At 48.5% G+C, this 16,944-nt stretch overlaps 1 protein-coding gene across 2 annotated transcripts in view; it reads left to right on the forward strand.

The window, feature by feature from the left end:
• The window catches only part of STYXL2 (serine/threonine/tyrosine interacting like 2), a 31,400-nt gene that overhangs the window by 9,281 nt on the left and 5,175 nt on the right, over nt 1-16,944 (forward strand). For both annotated transcript variants that reach the window (XM_042925148.1, XM_042925147.1), the window contains 3 exons: nt 6,107-6,201; nt 9,543-9,774; nt 12,351-12,568. In XM_042925148.1, the coding sequence (XP_042781082.1) occupies nt 6,107-6,201; nt 9,543-9,774; nt 12,351-12,568 (545 nt within the window). The remainder of the gene's footprint in view (nt 1-6,106; nt 6,202-9,542; nt 9,775-12,350; nt 12,569-16,944) is intronic.

Raw genomic sequence — 16,944 nt, forward strand, 5'->3', positions numbered from 1 at the left:
CCCCTGGGAGACGAAACCGTACTGTGCCCTGTGCAACCCGGACAGGAACTTGCGAAGCCTACCCAGTGCTGCAGGCAGCCACTGCCTGTCAACCAGAGCGCGTTCAGGGGTGACGTCTGCTTGCTGTCCCGGCAGGGAGTCTTGACATTTCCAGCCTCGTCAGTAAATTTCATCCCGGGGTGAACTAAGAACCTGAGAAAGATGTGTAGACAGTGGATAGGGCTTGTCAGATCTTCGTTTTTGCCTGACTGGAGGCACTGACCTCAAACGCCTTAAATTCAAACCCGCCTCTGTGAATCATTCTCTCTGGAAGAAAGCCTTCAGCTAGAGATTCAGCCATCTCCCAGTGAGACAAATTTCCCTAGGTAATTTATGAGTTAACACTACAAGTTAAAGCCTCCTGTCCAGTGGGGCGACTTGGTGGGGCCTCGCCCGTTTCCATAATCTCCATCAGACCCCCCCACTTACCCAATGAGCACAGTCTAAGACGTCAGCGTGCTTCTGCCGCAAACCAAGCTGTAGACCGGCCCTCCCCTCCCTAGTAAGGAGACTGCCGCCCCCCAACTCTCTAGGTGGTCTGGAGCCCACGTCTGCCTCTCCTCTTCCTCCTTGGCTACGACCAATTTTCTCTTCCTTTCCAAATGAAGGATCAGACTTCTTTAGCCTTCTCCTGTCCTGATTTGGAGAGCGTTTTTCTGTTTTCCTTCATTTCTTTCCAAGTCAAAATTCACTTCTTGCTTCGGCGTTTTGGACCTGAATTTTTCAAGCCTTTGCGCTTTCTAGAACTCCTTGATGATCTCCTCAGACCGTCTCTCGTGACAGCATTTTCCTCTCCACCTTCAGCTAAGTCCCTTAACGATGCTGTGCCAACCTTCCCTACAGCGAGGTCTCTGTGCCTGGTAGCGACAGGTGGGACAGGAACTGGGGACATGGAGTGTCAGGTCTGTGTGTCCTTGGGAAATGGCTACTCCTAATTACCCTTTCTCTTTTATATTTCTTTTTCCGTGAAGATTTTTCCAGCTTTCACAAACCTTGCTGGAAGCAGCTGGCCATAAATCCGTTTGCTTAAGATTACTGACTTCTCTCCTTCTCTGGAGCCTGAACTTTGCCTGTGTGGTCACTTTCTCTGAAGTGAATGAACACTGTTCCTTCTTTGCAAAAGCCACATCAAGATAGACACCCCCTCCTGGGCCTCTGCCTCCATTTCATTCCCAAGGGACTCCTTGAGGGGGGGGCTTCCTCCCCCCTCCCTTCCTCCCTCCCCCCTTCCTCCCTCCCTTCCTTCCTTTCTCCCTTCCTCCCTCCTCCCTTCCTTCCTCCTTCTCTTCCTTCCTTTCTCCCTCTCTTCCTTCCTCCCTCCCTCCCTTTCCCTCTCTTCCTTCCTCCCTACCTCCCTCTCTTCCTCCCTTCCTTCCTCCCTCCCCCCTTCCTTCCTCCCTCTCTTCCTTCCTTCCTTCCTCCCTCTCTTCCCTCCTCCCTCCTCCCTTCCTCCCTCTCTTCCTCCCTACTTCCTCCCTTTCTCCCTCCCCCCTTCTTTCCTCCCCCCTCCCTTCTTCTCTTCCTTCCTTCCTCCCTTTCTCCCTTCCTTCCTTCCTTCCTTCCTCTCTTCCCTCCTCCCTCCTCCCTTCCTCCCTCTCTTCCTCCCTCCCCCTTCCTTCCTCCCTCTCTTCCTTCCTTCTCCCTCCCTTCGTCTCTTCCTTCCTTCCTCCCTTTCTCCCTTCCTTCCTTCCTTCCTTCCTCCCTCCTCCCTTCCTCCCTCTCTTCCTCCCTCCCCCCTTCCTTCCTCCCTCTCTTCCTTCCTTCCCCCTCCCTTCGTCTCTTCCTTCCTTCCTCCCTCCCTCTCTCCCTTCCTTTCTTCCTTCCTCCTTTCCTACCTCCTTCTCTTCCTTCCTCCCTTTGTCCCTCCCCCTTCCTTTCTCCCTTCCTTCCTTCCTTCCTTCCTCCCTCTCTTCCTTCCTCCCTCCCCCCTTCCTTCCTCCCTGTCTTCCTTCCTTCCTTCCTTCCTTCCTTCCTTCCTTCCTCCCTCCCTCTCTTCCCTCCTCCCTCCCCCCTTCCTCCCTATCTTCCTTCCTCCCTACTTCCTCCCTTTCTCCCTTCCCCCTTCTTTCCTCCCCCCTCCCTTCGTCTCTTCCTTCCTTCCTTCCTTCCTTCCTTCCTTCCTTCCTTCCTTTTTCAGATGCTGGGCAAGACCCATTGAATTGATTTTATGAAACATAATGGGCACAGTCTGTAATTTTGAAAAACACAGGTCTAAAGAAAACTGCACCAGTCTCCTGCTCTTGGTTAGGAAGTCCATCAAATTCTGCTTTATTGTTTCTCTTCCAAATCACCCTCAAGGCTTTTTAGCTGCTGCTCTGTGATCCTGTGATGAGGTGTGTATCGATCCTAGATTCTCTCCTTCCCTGCCTGTCTTTTCGAGCAGCCAGCCTTGCTGCTTTCCAATCAGGGTGTAAGTGTCATTTCACTCTGTCTCAGATCTGCGGGCGGAGGCACAGACGTGGTCATAAATCAAAGCCTCCCCGGCCACCATCTCACTGACCTTGCAAATATGAACAGGGCCCGTTGTTCAGGTCTCGCTTCTCTTTCTCCTTTTTCCTCCCTGCAGTCCTGCTTCTCCACGGAAAATGAGAGAACTGCTTCTCAATGCCTAAACTTTGTTCTCCACTTAGGTCCTTTGGGGTCCCACTCCTCACTTGACTTAGTAAACTGCGTCTGTGACACAACAGTTTAGGACCGTTAGGTTTACACGTCCTTTTCTCTTAGCAGATGACTCATAATTTACATCCTATCCTCAACACTAGATAATGCTGAGCTCAGTTTACTGTGGTTCACCTGCTTGCCTCAGCAGCCAAGAACAGACACATCACGGGGCTGGGGGAAGAATCTGTTCTTTACCCCCCTCCTTTCTCAACCATGAAGCCGCCAACTCCTGAAAAGTGTACTGGGTAGAGTCTCCCAGAGTCTCAGACTCACTGACCTGTTAGCTGCCTCTCAATCTTGACCACCCACAAGAGGGGAGGATGCTCTCACCCATTTCCATTTTCAGATTTGAATTTCAAATTCTCCCCTATCAAACCCACAGCCTCAGAGTTCAGGTCCATTTAGGACAGATGCTCAGTTCCCTGTATTTGTCGTGGAAACCAAATCCACACGACGACCTGGCGTCTGTGTTGTTTAGGGAAAACGGCGTGATCGTGGGCTTCGCGGAGAGTTCCGGGCGGGGATCCTGGGGACACTGCCGGGTGAGTCCCTGGCCAGCCTTTCCACACAGCTGCCAGGTGAGGGCTCCTCCTGTGTCCCTTTTCAGTTTGTGCCCATTGTTTAGAAAACCCATTACAGGAGTGAGAAAACCTCTTCAGAGCGCAGAGCACAGGGAAAACCACCCTGAGGGAGAAAAGAGGTGCGGGGCCAGGAGAAAGCCCCTCTCATCCCGCAGCAACACAAGGGTTCTCTGCTCATTACCTGGTCAGGGTTTTGCTGTGATTTCCCCCCCAAACCTCGTTTGACGTAATACTGACCCTTAATAAACAAAATGGTTATTTTACTAATACTAGTATGACTAATATTGCTTACAAACGAAAGAATAAAACTCCCTTAGTAAATATTGTTTGTTTATTTATGGGGATGTGACTCCCATTTCTATACAAGTTGAGGCTCTGACCCTAGTTTTATGAAGTGTTGCTATTTGAAAACTGAGACTGCCCTGAAACCTGGGCCCACGATGTCCACAGGGAGACGGGCTTCTGCAAAGTCCCATCGCACGAGGAAACTGGGTGAGGAAGGGAGGCCAAAAGATTAGCCTCCCAACAGCCCAAGGGAAACCAGCGCAAGCTGAGGCTGGAAAGGAGAAAGAGGCCAGAGATGGAAGGGCCTGGAGGCCACTGGGTTTGCTCCCCAAGGTGGTGTGCGGGCACCTTGCCCAGTACTTGGCCAATTCCGTCCATTCATCCATCCGTCCGTCTGTTCATCCATCTGTCCACCCACCCTTCACTCAGTGTGATCTGTCTGTCTGATCACCTTCACTGGTCTGGAGCTACAGGGGCCGAAGAAAGGACCTAATGTGTGCCTTTGCAGACCTCACACCTGCCCCCACCAGGTGTTTTATTCTTTTCTACCTTCACCAAACCACGGGACGTCTCCAGTTCATCCAAGGATCGTATCCCACACACCTCACCTTTAATCCACCCCCACTCTCCAGTCACGCTTACTTAAAAATGCATCTTCTGGAGTGCTGGGAGTGCCAGGGGAGTGTCATTCTTGGTGCAAGAATGGGAATCCCTCAGGAATTACCAACGACAGTGCCCACTGTGCTGTCCCTTATGCTGCATGGGCAGGTCTAGCCCCATCCTGGGTAGAGTCGTAGGCTACTCCTTCGTTTTGGCAAAGCGATTTCCTCCTCCGTAGGCTTTCTAGCCCTGAGCACACCATTCTCCAAGGCGGTGACCCTAATGTGGATTTCTATGAGAAAATTGTCCTGCTAATCGATTCGGCTACACTTACCTTCACTCGAGTTAGCTCCGGTCAGTTCAACTGGACTCACTGCCACTCAGAACAGGATGGCCCTATGTTTGCATCATAGCCCTGCCTCTTATTGACTGCCGTGGGGGAATTTCATTAGCCTATCTGGGCCCCAGTTTCCTTATTTAAAATAAACAGAAATGATAATACCTGCTGCGTGGGAGTTTCGCCAGGATGAAACTCATAAAGGGGCCCCAAAATGGTATCCATTCGCAACACAACGAAACGAATGAAAAGAGACCAAGGAACATCCCTGGGAAGTTTCTAAATACTGAAAACCAAAAAAAAAAAAAAAAAAAAAAAAAAAAAAAAAAAAAAAAAAAAATCCTATCAGTTTCCATAAAGATAAAATAAGTCAATTTGCAAGGATCGGGAAACACACTGACTTCAGACTTTGTAAAAGCAAAAAGACAGTAGAACAGAGGTTCCAATTCTGGGTAAGTCGGCAAACACACCCGCCACGGTCCCATGGATTGCCTTTATAAAACCTGAACAGAAGGATACAGCAACGGTTCAGGGACTCTGGAAAGTAAATAGTAGCAGGCAGGTTGAGGAAGATAGAATTCAAAGTACAACCAAACCAGCAATATGAGTATCATTTTTTCCCTCTGGAATACCCAGTTGTGACTGGAGGCAATGGAAACAGTAGCCTGGGGTGCCTAAAAATGGAATATTACCCGGCAGTAAGAAGGAACAAATTATTGATTATTGCAATAGAATAGATTACTCATAGATGCCTTGTACGAAGTGCAGTAAGCCAGATACAAAAGACGATGATATGATTCAACTTATATAACATTCTGGGAAAAAGCCACACCGTAGGGACAGAAAACAGATCATCGATTTTACAGGGGATGAGGTTCAGGGAGGGGCTGAACATAAAGGGGCAGCATAAGGGATACTGCGTCCTACCCTTGTTTCTGCCCGTAATTCGCCGCGTTCCTCAGATCCTTTTTGACATCTCTGCTGAATTATTTCTGGAAAAATTGCCTTGACATTTACCTAAGTTACTTTATTGCATCCCTGGTCTCAGGCTGAACCTTGATTGCTTATATTGAGAATCAGGACTGTGCATTTGAGCACACCTTCGGATTTCCCCATGCCAGCCCTTTATTGTGAGCCCGTTCTCTTTCAAACAGGGGAAAGATGTGGGGCATGGAGGGAACGGTGGCCGTCTGCCCAGCCCGCCAAGCCAGCAGCACCTTGGTTAGGGCCATGCTATGGTATTGACAACAGAGGAACGGGGGCGAGAGGGAAAAAATGAGCAGCACTACAGCCAAGGATGGGAACCCAGTAGAGAAGGTGAGGCCACATCAGGCCCAACCACAGACACTATTCTGTCCACAGCCTGGACTACCTCGTCGTTAAACGCTAGCTCACACAGGTGTCAGCTCCGGTCTGAACACAGGTGGCGACAGCGTCACGGTGTTCTGCATTCTCGGGCTCCCTACACTGAGGAAGGCATTCCCTTCATCTCTCGTTGCTTTGCACTATGCCTGAAGTCAGATCCAGGGGTCTTGTCTAGTCAGAGCGGCTCCCGTTCAGATGCCGCCCAGAACCTTCTCACACAGATGTCCTCTTCTCTCAGGTACTCCATGGTCTCAGATGCAGAAACAGAAAGCATTTTCATGGAACCCATTCACCTGTCTTCAGCTGTTGCAGCTAAACAGATCATCAATGAAGGTAATGCCATCAGAAGGCGGTTGGGAGCAGGGAGAGCCCGCGACTCATCTGGGGATCCTCGGAAGGGGCCCCGTGGAAGATGTCAGTGTGCTTCCCAGGTGCTGCCCGTCACATTAAGAGGAACAGATCCGAGGAGGCATTTCTGCCAACACAAGTCACTATCCACCTTCATGAGACGGAGGTGGAAATTATTATGTATCAGGGTGAATGAATAACTCTGTCGAGTCAACAGCCGGGGAGGCATTTCCAGTCTGCTCCTGTGGCCTCCCATTCAGTTCTTTCAGTTAATCTCAGGGGTCCTGGGGTGGCTTATGCTAGAGACACAGACCTGAAAGCCCAAGAAATGACCAGAAGCACCCAGAGAGTTCTGTTCAAAGGGATATCCAGATTTAGATCTGCATTTCCACTAGTGCCTGGAAATGGTTTTCAATCTGAAATATATATAAGGAGGAGGTAGGGAAAGGTGGGGAGGGGAGAAATGTTAATATGCACACAACAGAAAATATACTCATCCTGATTGGATGGGTTTTTTTTTTCCTAATCAATTTAAAAAAAATGTTTTTAACGTTTATTTATTTTTGAGAGACAGCATGAGCAGGGGAGGTCAGAGAGAGAGGAGGACATGGAATCCGAAACAGGCTCCGGGCCCCGAGCTGTCAACACAGAGCCTGACGCGGGGCTCAAACCCACAAAGCTTGAGATCACGACCCGAGCCGAAGTCGGACGCTCAACCGACTGAGCCACCCAGGCGCCCCTCTAATCCATTTTGAGCAAATTTCTTTTCTTCTTCCTTTGTCTTGGGTGTCTCTGTCACTGCTGGTGGGATGTTGCTAACGACACAGGGCCCTGCTGGGCTTTGGGCTTAATCCAACATCCACTTGATGGTGGCCACAATCCGGTCCCCGGCCATTGGTCGTGAGAACTGTGCATGCTGCTTGCTCTATATAATCCCGGGTCTTTGTCAGTTCTGGGCTCTTTGGGTCCCCACAGGGTCCCTGAGGACGCCTAGATCTTCTGTTCACCTCGCGAGGAGCCAGAAATTCCGTTTGCCTGTGCTTGCGATCTGGGCACCGTGGGAGGCCCCATCTTTTTAAGGAACTCTCAAGTTTTTTCTATTTCACCACCCTACCTGGGGTCTCTGTTCCCTTGCTCCAGGCAGACCAAAGTGGCTTCACCCAGCGTCCAGATCTCTCTAAATTGCCACAGGGACCACCCTCAGTCCGGAAGTTTTGTTTTTTGTTTCCTCCTGTGTGTTTGGGAACTTCCCTCACCTTCCAGCCTGCATCATCCCTGCTCTGTGTTTCACTCTCTGGACCCCCCCCCCCCCCCTCCATGCCTGAGTTCTTGCTAAGCGAAAATCCAGCTTTAGGAGTTGTGAGAAAACCATTTCCCCTCTTGAAAACTTCACTGTCAAGCCTATAGAATGCTATGGACACGTCTACAGGACGTTGAACACGTAGGTTGAAATCTAAAGCCTTTCTTCGATTCTAGGGTTTAGCTACTCTCCTCTTGTCTGGGGCAGTAAGCTTACATTTCCTCGATCTTAGTGGCGGAAGGGCGGTAGGGGAAGAAACAGTATATGACAGAGAAAGGAAAAACGTACCAAGTCATATTCCAAGCCATCGCCCTGCTCACCAGTGATCAGATAAAATGATTGTTGAAGATTAAATTGTTAGATTGTTGAAGATAAAAATGATTGTTGAAGAATCCTTCATTCTCATGAAAGTCTGCATATGCGTTCTTCTGAAGAAACCTTAGATTGCAGAAATAAATGGGAGAAATTGATGCAGGGCGAGGGGGTGGAGTTGAAACAGGCCGAGGGGTGGACCACAGACCTACTGTAAGCAGGAGCCACCAGCAGGAATGAGGGACTGGGACATTTGTTCCACTGGAAAGGGAAATATCAAGACAGCGACCTGCTATATAAAGAGCTGAGGAAGACAATGCTGTATGTATATTTTCATGAAGCATCAGGGAGTTTTATTTTTTACATGTAGTAAAGGAGAGCCATCTCAGTTAGGGGAGGAAAGGAGACGGGCTTTTACATTTGCTAAGTAAGATCCCAGGAGAGCCAGGGGAGACTGAGTGGTAGAGAAAATAGGAATGATTCATCTATTTTTAAACAAAATAAAGCTCTGGGATTGCAGGGGTTTTCTTCTTTCCGCTTTTGAAACGGAGATCAGAGAACATTTAGAGCTGAGATCTGACGCAGGGATATGGGGGCCCATCGGGTGGTGCGGGAAAGGGAAGAGAGAGAGAGAGAAGGGCTTTAGGGAAAGGGAGTGCTAGAACCCAGAACTCCCAGGACCCGCAGACGCTGAGCAGCAAGCCCGGTGTACTGTTTTTCCCGTGAAGGGCTGGGCCTCGTCTATGTGCCACACGTGGCTGTGCTCTCACGTGAAAGCCACACGTGGCTTTCACCCATCAGGGAAAGCGATGGCCAACACAGGCAACACGCCTTTCTTACTTTTCTTCCATCTCTAGTCAGGATTTTTGGCTCCTAAGTGGCAGGAAAGGATTCGCCCCCCCCACCCCACTCTTCTTGCAGACTTTCTCAGAGAAAGAAATATCTGACTCTCCCCCCAGATTTGATCAATTGAGAACAAAAATATTAGGAGCAGGAGGGAGAGGCTCGCTCAAGAGGTGGGTGAATGGATTTTGAACTCATCTAGAATCTGAGTTTTTCTGAGCTGTTGGCAGAAAGGCCCTGAGCGCTGTTTTGGGACTGGCATTGGAGTTCCTGGCAAAACCTTTGCCACCTGTTGGAAAGCTGGGAGGCTGAGACTCACAGGCGCTCGGACGCCAGTGGGAAGAAGCAGACAACGCGTGAAATAAATTAATTAAACGTGTATGGGAAAGTGATCGCACGTGAAGTCTAAAGTTTTACTTTTCCCAAGATTACTTGCCTTACGTATGTAAAGGAGTCAAACTAATAAAGTGACTTACGTTATGAAAGAGTGTCATTTATTCATTTGGTAAATGATTCCACCCTGTATGGAGCACCGTGGGAACTGTAAGTGTGAATCAGACATATACCAGGTACTTAAGGACCTTGGTCTAAGAAGTTGCCAGCCAGCTTGAGAAAAATACAGGAAGGAGTAAAGAAAACCAGTGTCCCTTCACCTATACCAATCTACCTCTGCTGCTGCTGCCCCTGACCACAAGTGTCCAGGCCAGTGCAGGTCCCCTCCCCACCCCGGGCCTTCATTAAGTCCTTCCTGGCATTTGAGCTCATGTCCAGAGTCCTGGCAGCAGACTGGCCAAGAGTGGATTCTCCTGAGGAACAGGGAGCGTCATGGTGCTCTTGACTCTTTGACGAGAGTGCTGCCTGTCCCTTCTAGAATTCAAGCCGCGGGGGATCAGAGCCGAGGCAGAGTGTCCAGGCATGCTGGAGTCGGCCGAGCACCTGCTGGTGGAGGACCTGTACAACCGTGTTAGGGAGAAGATGGACGACAGCAGCCTATACAACACCCCCTGCATCCTGGATCTGCAGCGGGCCTTGGTCCAAGACCGCCAGGAGACCCCCTGGAATGAGGCGGATGAGGTCTGGCCCAATATCTTCATAGCAGAGAAGTGAGTCTGACTGCGGGGAGGTCACGACCCTTTGTCCTACCCTTCTGGACAGTGCCCGAGAGCGATGAAACTCCCCCACGTTTGGCAAAGGCCCCAATAACTCCATCAGCAAGTTGATGTTGCCTGATGGGATATTTGGAGCCAGTGATGATACTGATTTTTGTATGTATTGCCAACCACCGAAACATTTCACAAGAGGACAAAGAGGTTACAAATTACATGTATATATATATGATATATATATCATATATATATCATAGTATGATATATATAGTATAATATATATATAGTATGATATATATAGTATGATATATATATAGTATGATATATATAGTATGATATATATATAGTATAATACGTATATAGTATGATACGTATATAGTATGATACGTATATAGTATGATACGTATATAGTATGATACATATATAGTACGATATATATAGTATGATATATATAGTGTATATATAGTATGATATATATAATATGATATATATATAATATGATATATATAGTATGATATACATAGTATGATACATATATAGTATGATATATATATATAGTATGATATATATAGTATATATATAGTATGATATATAATATGATATATATATAGTATGATACATATATAGTATGATACATATATAGTATGATATATATAGTATGATACATATATAGTATGATACATATATAGTATGATATATATAGTATGATACATGTATAGTATGATATATATAGTATGATACATGTATAGTATGATATATATATAGTATGATATATATAGTATGATATATATAATATGATACATATATAGTATGATACATATATAGTATGATACATATATAGTATGATACATATATAGTATGATATATATAGTATATATATAGTATGATATATAATATGATACATATATAGTCTGATACATATGTAGTATGATACATATATAGTATGATACATATATAGTATGATATATATATAGTATGATATATATATAGTATGATATGTATGTAGTATGATATATATATATATAGTATGTGTATAGTATGATATATATAGTATGATACATATATAGTATGATATATATAGTATGATATATATAGTATATATATAGTATGATGTATATAATATGATATATATAGTATGATACATATATAGTATGATACATATATAGTATGATACATATATAGTATGATATATATAGTATGATATGTATGTAGTATGATATATGTATAGTATGATATATATGTATATATATATAGTATGATGCTAAATTACAAATTATATATACAGTGTGATGCTACCTGAGCAATATATAGGTGTGTATGTGTATGCGCTTTTGCATAAGTAACAAATTCGAAACAAACGAGATAAAAGCGTAACCATCTAGGCGATGGTTCTACCACTGATGTTTATCTTCTTTAGGTTTCTTTTGAACCGGACGGATTTCCTAAGGAAACACCACTTGTTTTTATAATCAGAAAAAAATGTTATTTTTTTAAGTTTATGAGTGGTTTCCCAAACAAAACCCAAAGCAGTTCCTTCAGGATCTTCTTGCCAGTGCGTAATTGGCACCAACAGGCTAGTTTGTGAAACTAATTCTCCCAGTGTAAATACTCAGATACGCAGAAGCAAAGGAGGCAATTTGGGGCCCCCGTGGCAGGCAGTAGGGAAGATAAGTTTGGACTGTGGGTCTTGAGTACTCCCCCGGAAGTAGTCTGTCGCCTAGAACCTGCTTCTCAGAGCTGGACACCAAGTCCTGAGCGATCTCCAGCTAGCTCTGCAGACCCAGAAACATTCACATCGTGCTTACCAGGGACCCAGACACCTCCAGATAGCCCCAGGCTTCTGCTCCTTCTCTGGCAACCCTGTCTTCACTGATTCATTGCAGCAAAAAGAGCTCTGAACTAGAAACCAGAAACACCTGCCCTTGTTTGGTCCTTTTTCCTTTCAGTCTTGGGAAGTCAAAAAAGCTGTCAGATTCACTTTCCGAATCTTCGAATGGGAATAAAAATAGTTGCCCTGTCTACCTCTTAAGTTTAGTACTAGGGATACAATAAGATGATGCATGTGAAAGGACTTTGAAAAAGTGAAGCACACCGGGTTTGATTACTACTTTTGTCTGCCACTTTTGTGTCTTTTTTTTTTTTTTAAGTTTTATTTATTTAAGTCATCTCTACACCCCACATGGGGCTCGAACCCACGACCCGGAGATCAAGAGTTGCCCACCCCTCCGACTGAGCCAGCCAGGCTCCCCTGCCACTTTTGTATCTTGATGAATGTCCATTCCCAAGGCAGAGGGTTTTTAAACCAGGGATCTGTGGACCAAAGATTTCCTTACACATCAGTCTTGTTCCCTTCATCCTGCCCTCCCCTGCCCGGCTCCCTGTGCCTTCTCTCTCTGGCCCCCGCTTATGGCTGTATTTGCAGTGAGCCAGGGACACATCTGGCAGCACAGAGGGCACTCACCGAGCTATGGCCTTCCCGAGCCAGCCGAGGCAGACTGCGGGTCTCAGTGGCAGTGCACCTTTCGTTTCTAGCTCTGACTCTGGCAAACATGTCTCTGCCTCTTTCCCCCCAGGAGTGTAGCTGTGAACAAGGCGAGGCTGAAGAGGCTGGGAATTACTCACATCCTCAACGCCGCTCATGGCACCGGCGTCTACACTGGGCCCGAATTCTACACTGGCCTGGAGATTCAGTACCTGGGTGTGGAGGTGGACGACTTTCCCGAGGTGGACATCTCCCAGCATTTCCGGAAGGCTGCCGAGTTCATCGATGAAGCCCTGCTGACCTATAGAGGTGAGGGGGGAGGGGGGAGTCTGCCTGCTCCAGGCTGCTCGAATTAATTCCGCAAGGGGGAGAAGCAACCAGGAGAGCTCATGGAAACCTCTGGGTTATCTGTCGTGTCTGGAGGCGATCTGTCTTAAGATTTTTGTCTCATCCTAAGGAGAGGGGAAAGGAAAGGATGATCATGCACCTTATCGGTAATGACTGAGGGCCTAACAGGTGCCGGGCGCTGTCGTAGGTGCGGTGGTGGAAGATGCAGACAAGGGTCCTGCCCTTTGAATCTCACACAGTGGTGATGGCAGAGAAGATTACAAAGAAAAATGTCCGCGACAAGCGTGAGGCAGAGAGACTAAGCAGGACCATGTGTTGGAGTGACCGGCCAGCTCCTTGGGGAGGCTGGTTGAGAGGTCCTCTCTGAGAAGGGGACATTTTACCCTGAGTGACAAGAAGGAGCTGGCCACGGAGAAGTCAGAAGAAGAGCATTCCCGGCCAGGGGAAAGTGCTAGCACAAAGCTCCAAAAGTGGGGTAAGCGGGGCGCGTTCAGGATCACAGGCCAGAGCGGATCGGCGTGGCGGGGAAGGGTCAGAGTGGCAGAGTGGCAGGGCCCCCGACACGCAGGCAGCTGACCGCCAAGGTGAGGGAGTGGAAAAGCGCCTTGATCTGATCTGCGTTTTAGAAACCTCGCTCCCTGGGCTTGGGAGACCCCAGCGGTGGGAGCCGGCAGAGTGGATAGGACGCTTCAGTGCAGACGGGCCCGCAGCCCATGCCGCGGGGGCAGCTGGGAGTGTCACAAACCTGGGCTTGAGGCCAGGCTTTGCTACGCTCTCTATTCCATGGGACCTTGGGCGGTTCCCTTCTCCAGCAGAGCCTCAGTTTCCCTTGTGTATAGCACAGAGACAAAGAGACCTAATCGTCCTAAAATTGCTGTGAGGAGTAAAATTTTATTTATTTATTTTTTTAATTTTTTTTTTTAACGTTTATTTATTTTTGAGACAGAGAGAGACAGAGCATGAATGGGGGAGGGTCACAGAGAGAGGGAGACACAGAATCTGAAACAGGCTCCAGGCTCTGAGCTGTCAGCACAGAGCCCGACGCGGGGCTCGAACTCACGGACTGCGAGATCATGACCTGAGCCGAAGTCGGACGCTTAACCAACCAAGCCACCCAGGCGCCCCAGGAGTAAAATTTTAAAACGCACATAAGAGTTGCAAATAAATATGTTATGTATATATGTATATTTATAAATACGTATCTATACATAGAATGTTTTTATATACGTATAAATTTTTATTAAAGTGAAATTTATGAGGGCACCTGGCTGGCCCAGTCAGTTAAGCTCTGACTTCTGCTCAGGTCACAAGCTCCCGGTTCATGAGTTCGAGCCCCACCATCAGCTCTGGGCTGACAGCTCAGAGCCCGGAGCCTGCTTCGGATTCTGTGTCTCCTTCTCTCTCTGCTCCTCCCCGGCTCACGCTCCGTCTCTCAACAATAAATAAACGTTAAAAAAGTGAAATTTAGGGGCGCCTGGGTGGCTCAGTCGGTTGAGCGTCCGACTTCGCTCAGGTCATGATCTCACGGTCCGTGAGTTCGAGCCCCGCGTCAGGCTCTGTGCTGAGTGCTCAGAGCCTAGAGCCTGTTTCAGATTCTGTGTCTCCCTCTCTCTCTGACCCTCCCCCGTTCATGCTCTGTCTCTCTCTGTCTCAAAAATAAATAAACGTTAAAAAAAAATTTAAAAAAAAAGTGAAATTTATCAATTTTACATATATATATTACATACGTATGTATATATATGAAACGGTTTTCTCCTTTTTTTCAATGCTTTAAAAAAAACAACTTCTTTTTAAAAATGTATTCCTTCTGACCAATGTGATCTGAGCGTGTGTCCAAATGCCAGCGGGGAGAGGATTTCTTGGGCTGCTTGTCGCGCGCAGCGCCCTGGCGACTCCAGCGGGCGGCGCAGTGGAGATCGTGTAGACGCGGCCTCGGGCGGCGGGCCTGGAGCAGCCCCTAGGGCCGGTGACTATCAGCGGAGCAGACGCGCAGCCCCAGAAGTGGGGCGACAGCGGGAGCCAGAGGGCGGGAGAAGCTGCCGGGCGCGTAGAGGGGGGGCCTGGGCGGACCGGAGCTGCGCCACCTGGGTGTCGTCAGGGCTTCGAGGAAGTGGGCGGCGCTGTGGGCCGCCCTGTGGCCCGAGCGGTGCGCAGGGTGCCTGGCCCAGGCGCTGGGGACACCCGGGGGAGCCCCGTCACCAGCAGGGGCCCGAGCCGGCACACCTGACCCCTGCTCTCGCATTCAGCGCGCCGCGTCCCTTCCCCCTCCCCGCCCGCCCGCACCCCTGCCGGACAGGGAGAGGACCTTATCCTTACCGGGGTTGCCTCTGGGGTGGTTCCTCCTCCCGTCAGGGCCCTGACGGTTGTCACCATCCCTAGAAGTCGCCCCTGAGCCTTAGTTTCTGTGATTGCCTCCAAGATGCTTGGGAGACAGCTCTTAAGGAAGAAAGCGAACACCGGGCTGGGTGCTTCATGTAATAATCACAGTGCCCACAGCCAGAGGATGTTACTTACATTTTACAAATGGGAAATTGAGACCCACGGAAGGTTTAGCGACTTTGCCGCTGTGTAATAATCAAGATTAGTATCTTGGTTGCTGGTATGTAGGACCCGTCTCAAACTACCTAACCATCGCCAAAGGCATTAATTACAATACAAGCACCAATCCAAAGAGGAGAATGTGGCCCCAGGATCATCTGGAACAAGGACTGGACAATCTCAGGACTCTTGGTTTCCATCTTCTCTTTTTTTCCGTACCTCAGACAGCAAGGCCGCCCGCAGGCCTGGGCACAGACTGGCTAACTTCCGGCCTCAGTCCCATTTCCAAAGTTCCCTGAGAGAGAAAATTTGCCTGGCAGACTCTGGTCCTTTGTCCACCCTGAATTCTATCCATGGTGGCAAAGGTGGGGAGGGTGGTTTCCGGGCAAGTCCTTCTTGGTTTTCTCAGGTATGGAGAGAGGGAAAGTTCTGAGGCGAACGAGAATTATGAATCGGAAGAATACAGCACACAAGCCTGCCATGTAAAGGCATACTGAGAAGGGGGAGAGAACTCACTCAAGCCCAGTGCTCTCTCCACCCTTCAAACTTTTACAGCAGAGAGAGCACGTCGTGATGCAACCTCCCTCCCGCAGCGGCCCTGCTGCTAATCAAAATGGAGGCTGCAAATTAGAAAAAGACCACCTCCCTCCAGCTGTCTTACAGCTGGAAAGTTTTCATCATAACCAATCTACTTTGACTTCAATGCGAAAGGTGCCCCTTGGAGTTGTGTAGAGCACAGTCTATACAGTGCTAGTGTGACCTTGAACCTAACAGAAAATGGACAATCCTGTCACCCAGGGTCTGACCCTTAGGCTCTCCCTTCTTCCAGAGGCTGCCGCTGAGGCTCCATGGAGGCATCCCAGGGTGCCAGGCACACATTCCACAGCATGGAAAAGCATGGCCCACCCAACTTTGTCTCTGCCAGACTGAGTCTAAGAGGCATTTGATGTCCCTATGAGGAAGCCTGGCTGGTTGTGCCTGAAGCGTCCTGATGTGAGCTGGCCTGGTAACTCCTTCAAAGGAAGGAAGGAGGACTTTGGTGCCAGCAGCAGCAAATGGTGGCCTGGGCAGCCAGTTAAAGGGAGGTTGTTGGTGGGGCGCCTGGGTGGCTCAGTGGGTTAAGCGTCCGACTTCGGCTCAGGTCATGATCTCACGGTTCGCGGGTTCGAGCCCCGCGTCAGACTCTGTGCTGACAGCTCGGAGCCTGGAGCCTGCTTGGGATTCTGTGTCGCCCTCTCTCTCTGCCACAACCCCACTCACTCTCTCTTTCTCTCTCTCTCTCTCTCAAGAACAAACAAAACGTTAAAAAATTTTTAAAAAATTCTTGAGAGAAAGAGAGACAGAGCGTGAGTGGGGGAGGAACAGAGCAGGAGAGGGACGCAGAATCCAAAGCAGGCTCCGGGCTCCGAGCTGTCAGCACAGAGCCCGACGTGGGGCTCGAACTCACAAGCCGTGAGACCATGACCTGAGCCGAAGTCAGATGCTCAACCGACGGCGCCACCCAGGAGCCCCTTAAAAGTTTTTCTTAAATAAAATAAAAAAAATAAAGGGAGGTCCTTGGCGAGAGACAGCTGAGCCTGGAGCTGGGGTGGGAGGAGATGAGAGAGTGAATCTGTAGATGCACCTTAAGCAGCTCTGATTCTGCCCACTTGCCTCCCTCTAGTGACTGCTGGCCTTTGGCAATAATGCCTTTCAGCATCACTGGGCCTCAGGTCCCTTTTAGTCTTGCCTTGGTCTCCCACCTCCTGTGTGACAGATACGGTCTTAACTGATGCAAAGACATACTAACAAAAGTCATC

The sequence above is a fragment of the Panthera leo genome, chromosome F3 (assembly GCF_018350215.1).
Source record: "Panthera leo isolate Ple1 chromosome F3, P.leo_Ple1_pat1.1, whole genome shotgun sequence".
In the NCBI taxonomy this organism is placed as follows: Eukaryota; Metazoa; Chordata; class Mammalia; order Carnivora; family Felidae; genus Panthera; species Panthera leo.